This window comes from Colletotrichum higginsianum, chromosome 8 (assembly GCF_001672515.1).
Source record: "Colletotrichum higginsianum IMI 349063 chromosome 8, whole genome shotgun sequence".
In the NCBI taxonomy this organism is placed as follows: Eukaryota; Fungi; Ascomycota; class Sordariomycetes; order Glomerellales; family Glomerellaceae; genus Colletotrichum; species Colletotrichum higginsianum.
Genome location: NC_030960.1, coordinates 154831 through 168168, shown reverse-complemented (window position 1 = coordinate 168168; position 13338 = coordinate 154831). Strand labels below are relative to the sequence as shown.

The 13338-nt window shown below is 53.7% G+C and overlaps 4 protein-coding genes across 4 annotated transcripts; 3 read left to right on the top strand and 1 right to left on the bottom strand.

Annotated features, from left to right (window-relative positions):
• Positions 1-40: 40 nt before the first annotated feature.
• Positions 41-1819, top strand: CH63R_11063 (uncharacterized protein; the record flags this gene model as incomplete). The annotated part of the gene is made up of 3 exons (XM_018306037.1): positions 41-265; positions 316-340; positions 426-1819. 3 exons carry the CDS (start codon positions 41-43, stop codon positions 1817-1819), a joined length of 1644 nt encoding a protein of 547 aa, XP_018152878.1.
• A 1174-nt stretch (positions 1820-2993) lies between these two features.
• CH63R_11062 (Litaf-like zinc finger domain-containing protein) lies at positions 2994-3669 on the top strand (the record flags this gene model as incomplete). Its single annotated transcript, XM_018306036.1, has 3 exons — positions 2994-3108; positions 3160-3454; positions 3513-3669. The coding sequence occupies 3 exons, from the start codon at positions 2994-2996 to the stop codon at positions 3667-3669; spliced, it is 567 nt and encodes a 188-aa protein (XP_018152877.1).
• An 876-nt stretch (positions 3670-4545) lies between these two features.
• Positions 4546-7719, bottom strand: CH63R_11061 (Opt oligopeptide transporter; the record flags this gene model as incomplete). Its single annotated transcript, XM_018306035.1, has 10 exons — positions 4546-5275; positions 5335-5590; positions 5645-6077; positions 6164-6525; positions 6583-6913; positions 6974-7182; positions 7241-7322; positions 7379-7457; positions 7517-7572; positions 7633-7719. 10 exons carry the CDS (start codon positions 7717-7719, stop codon positions 4546-4548), a joined length of 2625 nt encoding a protein of 874 aa, XP_018152876.1.
• Positions 7720-10139: 2420 nt separating this feature from the next.
• CH63R_11060 (uncharacterized protein) lies at positions 10140-12634 on the top strand (the record flags this gene model as incomplete). The annotated part of the gene is made up of 4 exons (XM_018306034.1): positions 10140-10896; positions 10952-11228; positions 11373-11611; positions 11739-12634. The coding sequence occupies 4 exons, from the start codon at positions 10140-10142 to the stop codon at positions 12632-12634; spliced, it is 2169 nt and encodes a 722-aa protein (XP_018152875.1).
• Positions 12635-13338: the final 704 nt, after the last annotated feature.

Sequence of the window (13338 nt, the reverse complement as noted above, 5' to 3'; positions counted from 1 at the left end):
TCAACACGTTCCCTCCTCTTGCTATCCACATAAGCCAAAGATGTCGGCCGTCAAAGACTTGGCGGCCGGTGCCTTGGCATGGGCGCGTAGCCCACGCTCGCCGGCTTACAGCAAGCTGACCACCGAGGGTGACGCTGAAGCCTTGCGGTCTCCGACCCCGCCCCTGGGATCTTGTTTCTCGAGAAGGCTCCAAAGGCTCTCACCCAAGGCCATGCTTGCTCTTGTAGCTCCTTTGTTGCTCTTTTCTGGTTTGCTTTTCACCGTCGTGAGTTGCCTCTACTCTGTCGACATGGCATGCCCCTAACACAGCCAGAGCCACACGGATATAAGGGGTTCCCATGTGAGTCCCCAAGGAAACGGGCTGGCACCTCTTTCTTCGATAGAAAAGGGCGGCTCTCGGCGCCTCCGAATAATCGTTCCTGCAGATAGCCCGTCGCCCAACCTCTGCAAGATGCTTATGTCGGCGCTTGTTTCTGGCTATCCCAGTCCCGTCATCGTGAACTGGGGCCGCGACTTCAACAAGGGCCCCGGCGGATTCGGCGACTCCCATCTCGGCAAGATTGACGGCTCTCTCGATTTTCTGGACGCCATCACGTCCGACGATGCCCCTGAAGACGAGCGCCTTGGACCCGACGACCTCGTCCTTATCGTCGATGCTTATGATGTCTGGTTTCAGCTTCCACCTTCTATCCTAATCCGACGATATATGGCACAGAACCATGCCGCAGACGAGCGCATTCGCAAGGAGTGGAGTGAGCCCCGTTCATGGTTCTCTTCCGACTCCAGTAAGAGGAGCCTCACGCCACGGCAGTCCATCATCATTTCGACTCAGAAGAAGTGCTGGCCTGATGCCAGCCTCGGCTCCGACCCTCACTGCGACCAACTTCCCGAGTCTAGCGCAAGAAAAGACATGTACGGCCCGCACACGGACGAAGACCCGGACCAGATGCACGATCGCCGCCCGCGCTATGTCAACAGCGGCAGCATCATCGGCCCCGTCGGTGAGATGCGACGCATGCTTCGCCGTGCCCAAGAGAAGGTTGTAGCCAAGCGCGCTGCCGGTCTAAACATATTCAGCGACCAAGGCATCTTTGCCGAGATATTTGGCGAGCAAGAAATTTGGCGGACTTTGAAACGAAAGGATCACGCCCAGTGGGTCAAGAACCAGACCGAACATCCGGAAGATGCGGCCAAGGAGCAACAGGAAAACGATTTCGGCGTTGGGTTGGACTATATTCAAGACCTATTCACTCCCACTGTGTTCGAAGAGGTTGACGGCCTCTATGTCGTGCTGAGCAATGGCTCCGCACTTCGAGATGCCGCAGCAGAAAGGGGCATTATCCCACCAAGAGTCTCCGGTGTTCCGGAGGACATGATTGGGATGCGCAGTCCCCTCGAGGAGACCGGCATCAACATCCACCTGGGCTGGAATGACCTCCCGCTGTACACGGACTTCTGGAGCACCTCTGTGCCGGTGATGGTGCATCACAATGCGCATCGCAACGGACTGAAAGAGGAGAGACTACGGGACTGGTGGAAAAACAACTGGTTCTTTCCTTATCTTCGACAGCTGTTGGAGGTGCAAGCGAAACCAAAGAAGACTTTGAAACCGCTGCTCAAGATTCCGGGGCGAGATGGCGTGGAAGATCTCGTGTACGGAGCGCCGGAGGCGGACACCATGAAGAGAAAAACTCGCATATTTAACCAGAACCTGAGGGATAAAGGCCTGATAGAAGCTGATTGGGATGGCTTATGTAAGTCAGAGGGACATGAAGAATGGTGGAAGGATGTTCTCCAAGATAGCAAGGGTCCAGTGTAAGGCCACCTAAAGTATACTGTAATATTCAAGTAACGAACACTCCTTTCTTCTGAAGAATTCGTTTGATCCTATGCTTGAAAGCGATGATGGAAATAAGACTGCTATTCAAAGCTCAGAGTCTCGATTTCTGATTTTTGGGTTGGGTCAAGTTTCTTGGGACATGATTTCAGTTCAGACCCAAAACACGCAACGGCATCTCGGGCTTAAAAGTAAAAGCCATCAAAGTAAGTGAGCCAAATACCAATGATTGTTGTGCATTCTGATTCAGGCAGTTTTACCGGAAACGATGTCTTGGCTGCATGTGTTGATTCCATGACGTGAACTGAAGACCCGTCCCAGGTCATGAATGAGTTGCTGCGACAGGTTGCCGCGTCACCTACCAGTGGGCGTGGGAAATGTCAAGGGTTCTGATCCAACGTCAGGCCCTCCCAGAGCCAGCATCTGGAACACACACCTCATACATGAACACTTCCATGGGGCGTTCAGTCATTGCATTTTACGGTTGTGTTTATAAACGTTTGTCCTCCCCACGATGCTCACCGTTGCCTTGGCTCGTCAAGGAAAAACAGGCTACTCTTCTTCCCTTTTTCCATCCTCGATATTAGAATCCTTTGTTATCAGACTGCCGATCGAGACCGAACAAATCGGTGATATCCGCCGCCAAGCCCGCTGTGTCACGAACTTCGTCCCTTGACTCGTTCCGGAAAGCCATGAAATAACAGGTCGTCCCGTCGAACCCCTTCTCGCTACACGATACGAGCAGGCCACTGAGAGCTCGGAGGACACGCATCGTAGTACTTGGCATGCATGTACTAACTGGTTGGTTGGGGGTCGGCAAGCAACACGAGCTTCTATTGCTATTTTGGGGCGTTTAGGCAGCAGCATTTAGAGCACTACTTCTGTTCCCGAAGGATTCCATCGGCCGGAAAGGGAAACGAAGACATTTAATCAGGGAAGCCAAATGGAGGGGAACCGTCCACTGTGCCCGACAGCGGGATTTCCCTCGTCATGCAATTGGCTGAAAAGAAGAAGGCCGGAGCTCTTGTTGGTAGGACCTTAACGCCTCCATACATCTGACGCATGTAAGACTGTAATGTTTCATAGCGACACGAACGATGGGTTATGAGGATTGGGTAACAAGACTTCGGTTTCTGCGATACACCTCTCTACTTAAATGCGCCGTTCCCTCCCTCGAATTTTCTGGCCTTGTGATCGGAGAGGAAAAAGCGAACATCCAGTCGTGGCCCTAGATATTCTTCTGAGTCTAGACATGAACAAGACTTACTTTGGTAAGGCTTCCGGGCATCCTTGAAGTTCCTCGAGTTGATAACATTCATTAGAAACCATGGCCCAAGCCCAGCCTCCCGAAGACTCGAGCATTCGATCCCCTCTGCCCCAATACCAAGCCATGCACACTCCTGCCTCTTCGACTGCTTGCGCAAACGCCAGCGCTTGCAACGCTAGCCATTGTCATATCGCTTGGTCATGCCATCATGGGCAAGCTGTTGGGTCAACGGCTCAGTCCAATGTTCTGCCTGTTGCCCTCCTGAAGAGATGGCCGGCCTTAATCGAGTGCCCTGGGTGCAGGGCGGTTTTACCCACCAACACTGACCACGTGGTCGGGAAGGGATCCCAGTGAGTGGCAATGTTCTGCTTTCTGTTCTTACGATATCGTGCTTACCGCTCGTTCCAGCTGGATGGCCGCCATGTTCTTCTGCACCACCGTCATCGGTGTGTTCATTCCCTACGCTATAACATCGTTCAAGGATGTTCAACATTCCTGTGCGCGCTGCGGACGCAAGGTTGCAACGCAACGATTCGGTAGTGGCACCAAAGCCCATTTGATGTAAGTGAGGCTGGGTTAGCACCTGGAGTTTGATGGCAAGGTGTCTTGCAAATCACCGCACGGCTTCAAGCTTATCAAAGAACATCATCGTCTCTTTTTACACATCGTTTCGTATACACCAATCCTCTTGCAAGTCCCAGAAAAGAAGGGGAAATCCAATTAAAACAACAACTCTGTGAAGCTCAATATGTTTCCTTTTCACTCAGACCGCTCTGGAGCGATATGTGTTTATAGTCACCTTTGCCTGACGCAGAGATCCTATGCATGCCTTGCATTTTTCGTCGTTTTGATTTGGTAAAACCTAGCCAGATCGTGGCATACACAGTAGTTCTTTTCCCGTATACGACTCCAAGATGCTTGTATTTGGATGGTTATTCAAAAGATATGGAACTTTGCATCTTGCCAACAAGAAGCTTGGCCTAACTCAGTCTTCCAGTTGCTCAATCAAGTTTTTACCCCAGTTATCACACTCAAACAACTGCTACGTCTCCTAGTAGACTTCCGGCCGCTCGATTGTGTACTTACACCTGCTCTACTTCCATATTTGGGCAACATGATGGACCAATGGTGTATGGGCGAGTTACTAGTAGAAAATAATGATTGGTATTATCATGTCATTGTAAGAGGGGTGACCCTCCGCGTCAAACATGGATGGATATCAAAAAACAGCTCAAAACTACAAGCCAGCCCAAGCGAGGGGTTTTCTGTCCCTCTCTCTTACTCTCCCATCTATTCATAAAATTATTTAACCAACGAGTGTGCGCGAATAATAGCGTTGCCAACGGACAAGCCGTAGCCTAACCCCAAATGTCAAACCACCATCATTCAGTGTCCAACAAGAAGCGGGAGAGCCCAGTGAGACAAGAACCGATGAAGCGGCTTAAGGAGCCGGGACCTGGGACGGGTTCCACCAGGGGTAGAATCGCTCTCCCTCGGCCAGGGTCTTCAGAGTGCACGCCTTGCCCTCACAGCCAGCACTGACCTGGCTGTTACCCCACCATTCAACATCGGCGCCGAGCCATTGCACGGTGAAGAGCATAAGAATGCCAGCAATGGCGATACCGGCGGAGAACGAGGCCGAAAGCACGAAGTTGTACTTGGACCAGAAGGCCAAGTAGCGGTTCTTAACATAGATCCACGACAGCCACGCAATGGGAACAGCAGGCCAGGCGTAGGAGAAGCTGTAGGGGGCCCAGTTGACACCGCCGTAGAAGAGGGCCACGGGGTGGAACTGGCGGAGGTAACGGTTCTTAGGAGACCACTTGATGAGGAAGTAGAAGATGATGGGCAGGATGATTCCAAGGGGGAAGCCGAGCAGGAGATAGTTGTACTGTCCCTGGTGACCGAAGACCTTGATGGGGCCGATGGTGCCCCAAAGGACGGCGGCGGTGAAGAAGGTGTTCGGGCCGGGGCAGAAGAAACGCATCGGCGCTTCGGGAGTGCAAACTTTGGGAATTTGAATTTGGAAGTTGATGACAGCGGTGCACACAAAGGTCGAGATGAGGGTGGCAATCATCTGGCAGGCGAAGGTCTGACGAGGCGGGATCTTCAGGTAGTGGGCGACCTTGAGATCGTTCGCAAAGTGGACAGCGTGAGCGCAGGTGACGTAACTGTTGATATAGTCAGCATGGAATATTCATGTGTGCAAGTTAGGAAACGGATGACTTACCCGAAGGACTTGAAGAAGTTCATGGCAAGCGCGTTGCCCTCCACCCACATACCACCGATGAACTCGGCCAAGACGTTGAGCGTAACTTCGACACCGGTCATAGCCTTGATAATACCGATGGGGATAACAAAGACGACAGCTAAGAAGATACCGTAGGGGACGACGCCTGGTGTGGTGTAGGTAGGCCATCCCGCGACGCCGGCAAAACCAAGTCCAGCTGCAACTATGAGGGTTCCTAGGTACCACCACTCCGAAACTGAGAGAGAGTTAGTTAAAGTGCGTTCCTCAGTATTGTATCAAGCGTGCTTACCTTCAGGGTAGGCGGCCATGAGACGGTTGTGGACATCCTTGTACTCGCCGTCGTCACCATCCTCCGGGACAGTCTTCTTACGGCGGATGCTGGCCCAGATGTTCTTGAAACCCATCATGATCTCGTAGCGGTGGAAGATGGCAACGTGCGTAACAGCAGCGGCGTACATGGCGAAGAAGGCACCGTAGACCAAAGTGTTGGCGGCGGCAAGGTAGGCAGCCGAGTAGTCCATGTACTTCGCATGGTCATACATGCCGCGGTCGTCGAGAGCACGCGAGACGTTGTACAGCTTGCCAAAGTGGTCGTAGACACGGTTGGAGTTGATGGGGAGGTAGGCAGTGTTCCAGGCGTTGGTAAAGTAGAGTCCCATGATAACGAATCCGAGCAGGAACATGCCGAGGGTTCGGTTGAAGGTGGAGAAAGCCGGGACCATCTGGCCAAAAGTCAGTATCAATGTGTCACGGGCACACAGGTGTTTCTGGTCCTGTCGAAACAACTAGGGGGCTGGTTTCTGCTTACCAAGGGATCGACGCTGTCGAACAACATGACGTTCCAGTCAAAGGTAGGCCAGGGGTTGAACATGCCCAAGCCATTGCGGAATCCCGTCAAGATCTCCAGGTTGTGATTGCTGGGGGAGATCCATGTCATCCATGAGAAAAAGGTCAGAACCTCGAAGAGGTAGTTGGGGAACCAGAAGTAGATGAACATGGCACCGAAAGACCACAAGAAAAATTTGTAGCGAGTCATGGAGTACAGCCTCTTGAAGGGTCCAGGCACCGCAACGTTGTTCTCATGGTGAAGGGCTGAGTTGAGGGCGATGGTGACAAGCGAGGCCGGCCAGACGCAGTAGGAGGGGTACACAATGAATCGTCGGGTCAAACCTGTCATTCAGTTAGTTTGGGGGGGCCCAATTTCTGGCAGGATATGTTGCTACTCACCGGCCAGACCGTATCCGATGAAGTTGGTGGAGAGGGCAATCAGGATTTGGTAGGCGAAGCTCTTTGCGTACGGTTGGTTGAAGTACTGAGGAAGCACTTGTGTCCAGACAATGTACTGAGTGTACGGCAGACTCTTGGCCGTGTTAGCCATGATGGCGATGAGCATGTGCTCCTTCTTGTTGAATCGTCCGGGGTTGAGCGGCAGCTTGTGACCAAAGACAGTGAAGACGACGTTTGGCATGAGCTTCTCCCAGGCCTTACCAATAGGAAAGGCCAGCAGCTGGGCGACATTGGACTCGATGCTGATAGCCGGTTGACGAATACTGAAGAGCTAATGTCAAGGTTAACCACTGGAGTGAGTGTGCCATGTAGCACCGTCCCTATCACTCACCTGGTTGATGAAAGCCAGAAAAACAGAGAAGAAAACACCGATCGTCCATGCTCTGATCGTTCCGCAGGGAAGATTAGGGTCATCCTTGTTGTCGACGACAGCTCGAACTTCGGAGTAGGGGCTGTTGTTCGTGATCAGGGCAGCCTCCAACTTCATCTCCCAAATGATCTGTTCGTGCTTCTCGGGGTTCTCGAACACGTTCTCGTTGTCTGCCATGGTGTTAGTATTGGGCCAGTTATCCGTCTCATGACTTAGTAAACCGCTCACCAAGGAACTCGTGGATCTTCATAAGAACACTGTGAGGAAAGTTGGGGTCGCGATCATGGATTCTGAGAACGTTTTTCATCATCTGTATCATCTGTTAGTTACACATATCGCAAGGTTTTCCGGGCCACTCTGTCTGACCTTTTGCACTCCCTCTAGTGTGAGGTTGGCGGCGATGGCCTTGGCCTCAATGAGATCATCCTCAGTAACGTTGAGGTGACTTGATGCAAGGTTAGAATGAGGTGGAACTCGAGAATTTGTAGAGAGTCCACGGCTTACGATTCGAAGACTTGTTCCTCAGAGTCCAAACGGCTAATCTCATGGGTATGCGCATCCTTTGGTATCGTTAGTCTGCGCTCCGATCACTTGCTACCGTGAGACGTTGAGATGCTTACAGCAGGAAGCTTCTCGTCGGTCAAAAGACCTTGGGTCCTCCCCACCTCAGTGGGGGTGACGGGCGCGTCGTTCTTCTCGTTCGCCATTGTGCTCTGGACGGACGACGACGATGTCGTATGGGACTTGGATAGAGAGCTGAGGACCACGACACGAGAAGGCACCTTGAGCCCGTGGGACAGGCCGACAATTAAACCTTTTTTGAAGACAACGGCAGGCTGCTAGATCGCTTATCAGCGGTGCCACATTGCCGGCGCCCAGATGCCAGCCGGGTGCTTCACGGCCGCCACCACACGATGGGCTGCCACTTTTGGATGATGCGAATAGTTCGGCAGGTGGCAAGGTGCCCATGGTGATTTTCGGACCCATACCCAGTCTAGGTCGTCTGGGCGACATCTTGGCTCCCTCCTCGACAGGATCGACCTTCTCGGTCAGGCATGCAGCCGATATCAAGGGGTGTGTACAGAAGATATGCAAGCGGAAAAGGATTGGTCCGGACGACTGGGGCATCCATCGCCAGTCGAGGCACAGCGACTACGAGGTCTCGGCGCCGTACGACCATGCTCAGGACGCAGGGAACGGAGAGGGGTTGAAAACCTGGGATGACGAGACATTGGCCAATTACTGGGTAATCTCGACAGCCAAGAAGAGAGGCGGGAGGGGGGGTAGGCTTGTCAGGACTGCAAGACGCAAGACGCTGGGATAGGGTAATAGCATCCTTGCTATGTTACCATTCGCAATCGGATACGCTGAGAGGGTCGTTGCTAGTAAGACAGAGCCATGGCGGGTACAGCGCTGGTTGACCCCAGTCTTGTGGGTTCTCTGTGGATCGAGAAACCGAATCGATTGTACGTCTGCAACGTGAATTGACAGAGCCATCGGTGACATGCTGGAGAGAAGTAACACAGAACAATGGAAAACGAGAATGTCATCACCGGCTTCAACAAAGAGATATTGACTTCGTTGGCGTGGAATCGCAATGTAAGATGCTTTCTCGCCAAAAGCTAGATGTCACGTTGGGTGAACGCTTGGATGTTGCAGCACGCCTGGAAAGCCAAGTAGACAGCCAGGTCATCGGATGTCAGCTCGTCGCAACCATCATCTTTGCAACCGACCGACTTGAAAAGGCATTGCGAGGTCGGCAAGGAAGCCGGTACCGCGTGTTGAGGTGCCACTTACGTTAGTTAACGGGGGACCGAAGTGGGCTCCTTGGGGGCACGATGGTCTCAACCTTGTCTGTGAGAATAAAGATTACCGCAAACACGGAGGGTCAATGCAGAACTGGGGCAGGGATGGGGCAGTCAGACGCGGAAGCCAGTGGTTGATGTGGTGATTGACATCAAGTCCGAGATAGACGCGGAAGCGCCCAGCTTTACAAAAGGCCTGCATGGCACTTTTGCTCCCCTGATATGTACCCGTATGTGTGAGAGTTTGGCGCATCGTATCGGGCTGCTTGGCGCTACGTGAGATGGGGGGGAGGGGTTCGCGGGGGATGGGCCGTCTTTCGTCTGTGTTGCCGGAAACCTCACACAGATGGAACAAGCTGACATTGTGCTCTGTAAAATGCCTGCAAACCTACTCATCCAACCACTTGCTTGTGCTTTGATCTTTGGAAGACAAAAGTGGCAGTAATCTGTGGACAAATGCTGCCTAGAGCCAGGTAGCGCAGTGGGAGGAGCCGAGAGAGGAGAGAGGAGAGGAGAAGAGAGATTGCATTGGGGTTGACTTGGGGCGTCGGAGCGAAGCAGTCACGTGCTAAGGCGCATAGGGGATTAAGGTTAGAATTGGCGCTAACACGGACCACCAATGACCCCTCGCGCTAGACCCCTGGATGAAGAAAGAGCTGCCAGCTGGTTGGCGCCGTCCAGCAGCTGGGATCCCTCGTCACCGACTGGCAGACCAAGTATCGTGCAAGTAAGATGTGCGTGCCCCCCAAGTCCCTCTGCGGAGCAACGCTCCCTTTTCGGCTTCCCAACTCCATCCAGTCAACACCAACTTTTCCATACGATGTACAGCATCATGGCTCGCTCCCGAGGGTTTTTTTGATTACGAGCGAGGAAGTGGCTCTTCCTCTCGAAACTCTATCAAGCACCACGATCCCTCGTTCGCTGTCGAGTGCCATGTCAGGAACTTTTGCAAGCTGATAATTTGTGTCAGGGAGGGTCATCCTCGCACCTCGCGGCAAACAGTACGACACATGCAGCTGCAGCCGAGCGTGGGGAGACCAACTGTTGGATTTGCTCACCGTCACGCGATAGGCCATTGCGAACTCACTCCCTCTCATCGCGGCTGATTGCGCGGCAGGTCTAGGTATGCCGTCCTCCTCTAGCCCTTCTAGCCCTCGGTTGATTCTCGTCTTGTCTGGCACGGGTACGGATACAGATACAGATACCTAGCGGCCGTTGGCGAACCCCTGCTCCCACCCACCTCGAGATTGGAGAATGGACGGGTGTCGGCAGTGGCCACGACCTCGCCCAGAGCTAGTCGAATCATCTCGGCGCATTGCAGGATGCCCCATGCAACAGCACAACTTGCTCTCGACTCCCGTTCGGGCAGGAGGATATCGCTGGCGCTATATAAAGACGGCATGACCACACTCTTGGCTCTTCTTGGCTTTCTCTTGGAAGTGCACCGAACCTCAGCCAACGCCTTGCAGTTGATTCTGACCCAGCCCACGCAATCAACCTTTCTCCGCGCTCTTGGCCTCTTGGCGTTTCTGCTATCTCTCTCCATGTTACCCAAAACTCTCTCTTCTCCGTACGACAACAACCCGCTGTTGGACACCCTCCGAAGACAGGACACCCTCCCTTCCCCCCGTGCGCCCTTTCCGCCTTTTCACGCAGCGCCCGCCGCCACCGACACCACCACGGCCGGCCAGTTGTCTCACGATAATAGCATCGATCGACTGTATGTCTCCGGGTGGCTGACACGTCCCGTCTTGTCCAGCTGCAGGTGGCGTTTCTTAGCATCGTCACAGAAAAAGGAAGGTCTTCTGGAAAACGACTGTGGACTCGTCGAGGCGACTTCTAGGCGATGTTCAACCCTCCTCCCTCAGCTCTTTCATTCGTCAACCATCCTGGACTTATCGCAATATCTCACCAACCACCCACGACCCTGGACTAAGCGGGTTTCCCTTCACCAGAGCCACCATATCCTTGTCCACGTCCGAACGTTGCCAGGTTGCGACCCAACCTTCGTGGACGACGCCAACGACCCGACACCGACAACCCTCGCGGTAGCGGCCGTCGCCCAGTTCTTTGCATCCTGTTCGTCGAGCTTCCCCCTTGATATGGGCTGGCTCTGCAGCCCGAACCCTGGCAGATTGCATCGAATGCTGTCAGACAGTCAACCGAACTCCTTGGCCCCACAGGTCGAGCCATTCCTTTGGTTTTGTTGACGACGACCGAGACCCTGAAGACAACGAAAGGACGCTTGTCGCCCTGTGGCGAGGGGGCAGCCAGATCCTGCGGCACAAGACCTCCATCGGGGTGCCCAGTTTCGGCCATCATGACCCTCCCCTCCGTGGATCGTGTCCTTTCTGGCGACGCTCACAGAGTCCAATCTTCGCCACTGTAGACAGAGAGTTCTGGCAGCTCGCGTGCGTGGCTTATTCATGAGATAAACATCGAAACCGCCACAGAGATCATCTAATGCGATGTTGCCAGAGAGCGATATGTGCATTATTCGACAACGACCGTTAGGACCGCTCTGATGAAGACGGGATCTGACGTCTTGTCATCAGGCCCCGCGGCCATCTCAAACAGAATGTCCCCCACCGAATCCTTATGAGCAGTCAAACGCCATTCTGCACGACGAACGGAGCACACTTCTTTTTCCGGCAGCCAGGACAGGGCACCCTGGAACCTGCATCAACCAGTGCTCCAACCGCTCCTGCGGCGCGGCACTTTGGAGGGCCTGCGTTGGTCCAGGCGCCTCACCCCGTCGTTGACGACAGCACAGTCCTGGTTGGACGGGTTGGACGTGGACTATGATGGTATCATGGGCGATGGCTGACATGCTCCTCTCTCTTGGATCTCTCTACTGTGCATTTTCCTGAACCTTCTTGGCCCTTTTCGCACCTCACCCAGAATAATTCTTTCACGAACAGCGGGTTTTGTCAAACATTGGGGCCATGACATCGACGGGTCTGTCACGGTTCCAGACGGCAAGCCACTGTCTTTCGTCCAAATGATTATCTGGTTCATGTATCACTGCAACGAGTTTGCGGGGTACGAGATCCTGCTCATTTGCGGACAACATCCGACTGGGTGCTGGCTCGCAAGTCTGTCTCTATGGCCCAATTCACACTCCAGCAGAACTCGAGCCAATCTTAAAAGCCACGAACAACCAGGGTCGGAAACCCGACCAGCTGGTACTCATGTGAAATCGCCAATATACCTGACGGCCATGTTCCCCGAGGTCCTCGTCTCGCTCTACGTGCCCCTCGCAATAGAGAACCCTGTTTTGCACGTTGGTTCGGCTCAATTCATCCGCGATAAGAGTGCCTGCTTCACTGCAGGCCAAGGGGAAGTCAAGGGCTGTCCATCGGGTGCTCGCATGGGAGCCCTTTCTAGAACATCTCGATCAGGGGCTGAGACCACGATCCATGGCCGTTCAACCCGAAGCAACCCGACTTGGAACCGACGCATCTTGACAGGCTGCCACCTCCCTTCCAGCGCTTTGATGTTCTGGTTCATCCGACATGAAAGTGGCCGTATCGCTTTCGCCGCCGCCGCCGTCGTCGCCTCCTGCTGTGCGTATATGCAATGCACCGTCTCCTCCCCCCGGTCTGCAGTTCTCGCCCTCGCCGCCTCAGCAGCGGCCGCGGTCCATGTAGATCAACGACTCGGCGCATGTCAATGGCGCCGTATCTGTGCTGGATCAGCCGCTCGGGAATCCGTGTTCTCGGAACGGCGACGCCTACGACGTCGACATCGACGTCAAGAAGGTGAAAACCCCCCCACGCCCTTATCTGCAGCAAGCTCGCCGTCACATCATGCTTGATGGGTGCATGGTGATCGTGAATGGTGCTTGCCTCCAACCGAATCAGTCGTCTCGAACCATCAACAGCCAGTTGATGAGAGGCGACGACGCCACATCTGGTGAGGCACAGGTCAGTTGGGGGGGGGGGGGGGGGGGGGGGGATGTCTGTGTGATTGCATGAGCAAAAAAGAACTACGTGATTTTTTTCGTTAGATGTGCTGTGCCTCTCTCGGTGTCGATTGTCTTCGACAGTTGGCTGGCTTTCACAGTCAGACCTGCGCTGATGGAGGTGCATGTGACGACAGAGGAGGCCAAACCACACCATGATCGGTAATCATAATTGAGATCCGCCACGTTGCTTCGACCGGTAAAGGAACAGACGTCAATCATACCTTACAGGCATCCTTTGAAACGATTGTCTTCCGCCGAGCCCACTGAGAGGAGGAGGGCCAGACATCAGAGTGATCCCTAGTCCGTCACGACACATTGAAGCCTTCCGCAAGGAGCGTGGAACGGCGAAAGTACTAGAGGGCATACACAACAAAGAAATTGATGGCCAGGCTGAGACGCGTAGTCTTTTGGACGTAGAACGGGCTCGACGAAAGTACTCGAACCGACAGCCAGACAGGTTGTCATATTACCTTTTTATCTCCAAGCAATACGTTTCCTTAGTAAATGCCCGCAAAGACTTTCCACATCTCCCTGCATTGAGGGAAAACCAGTCA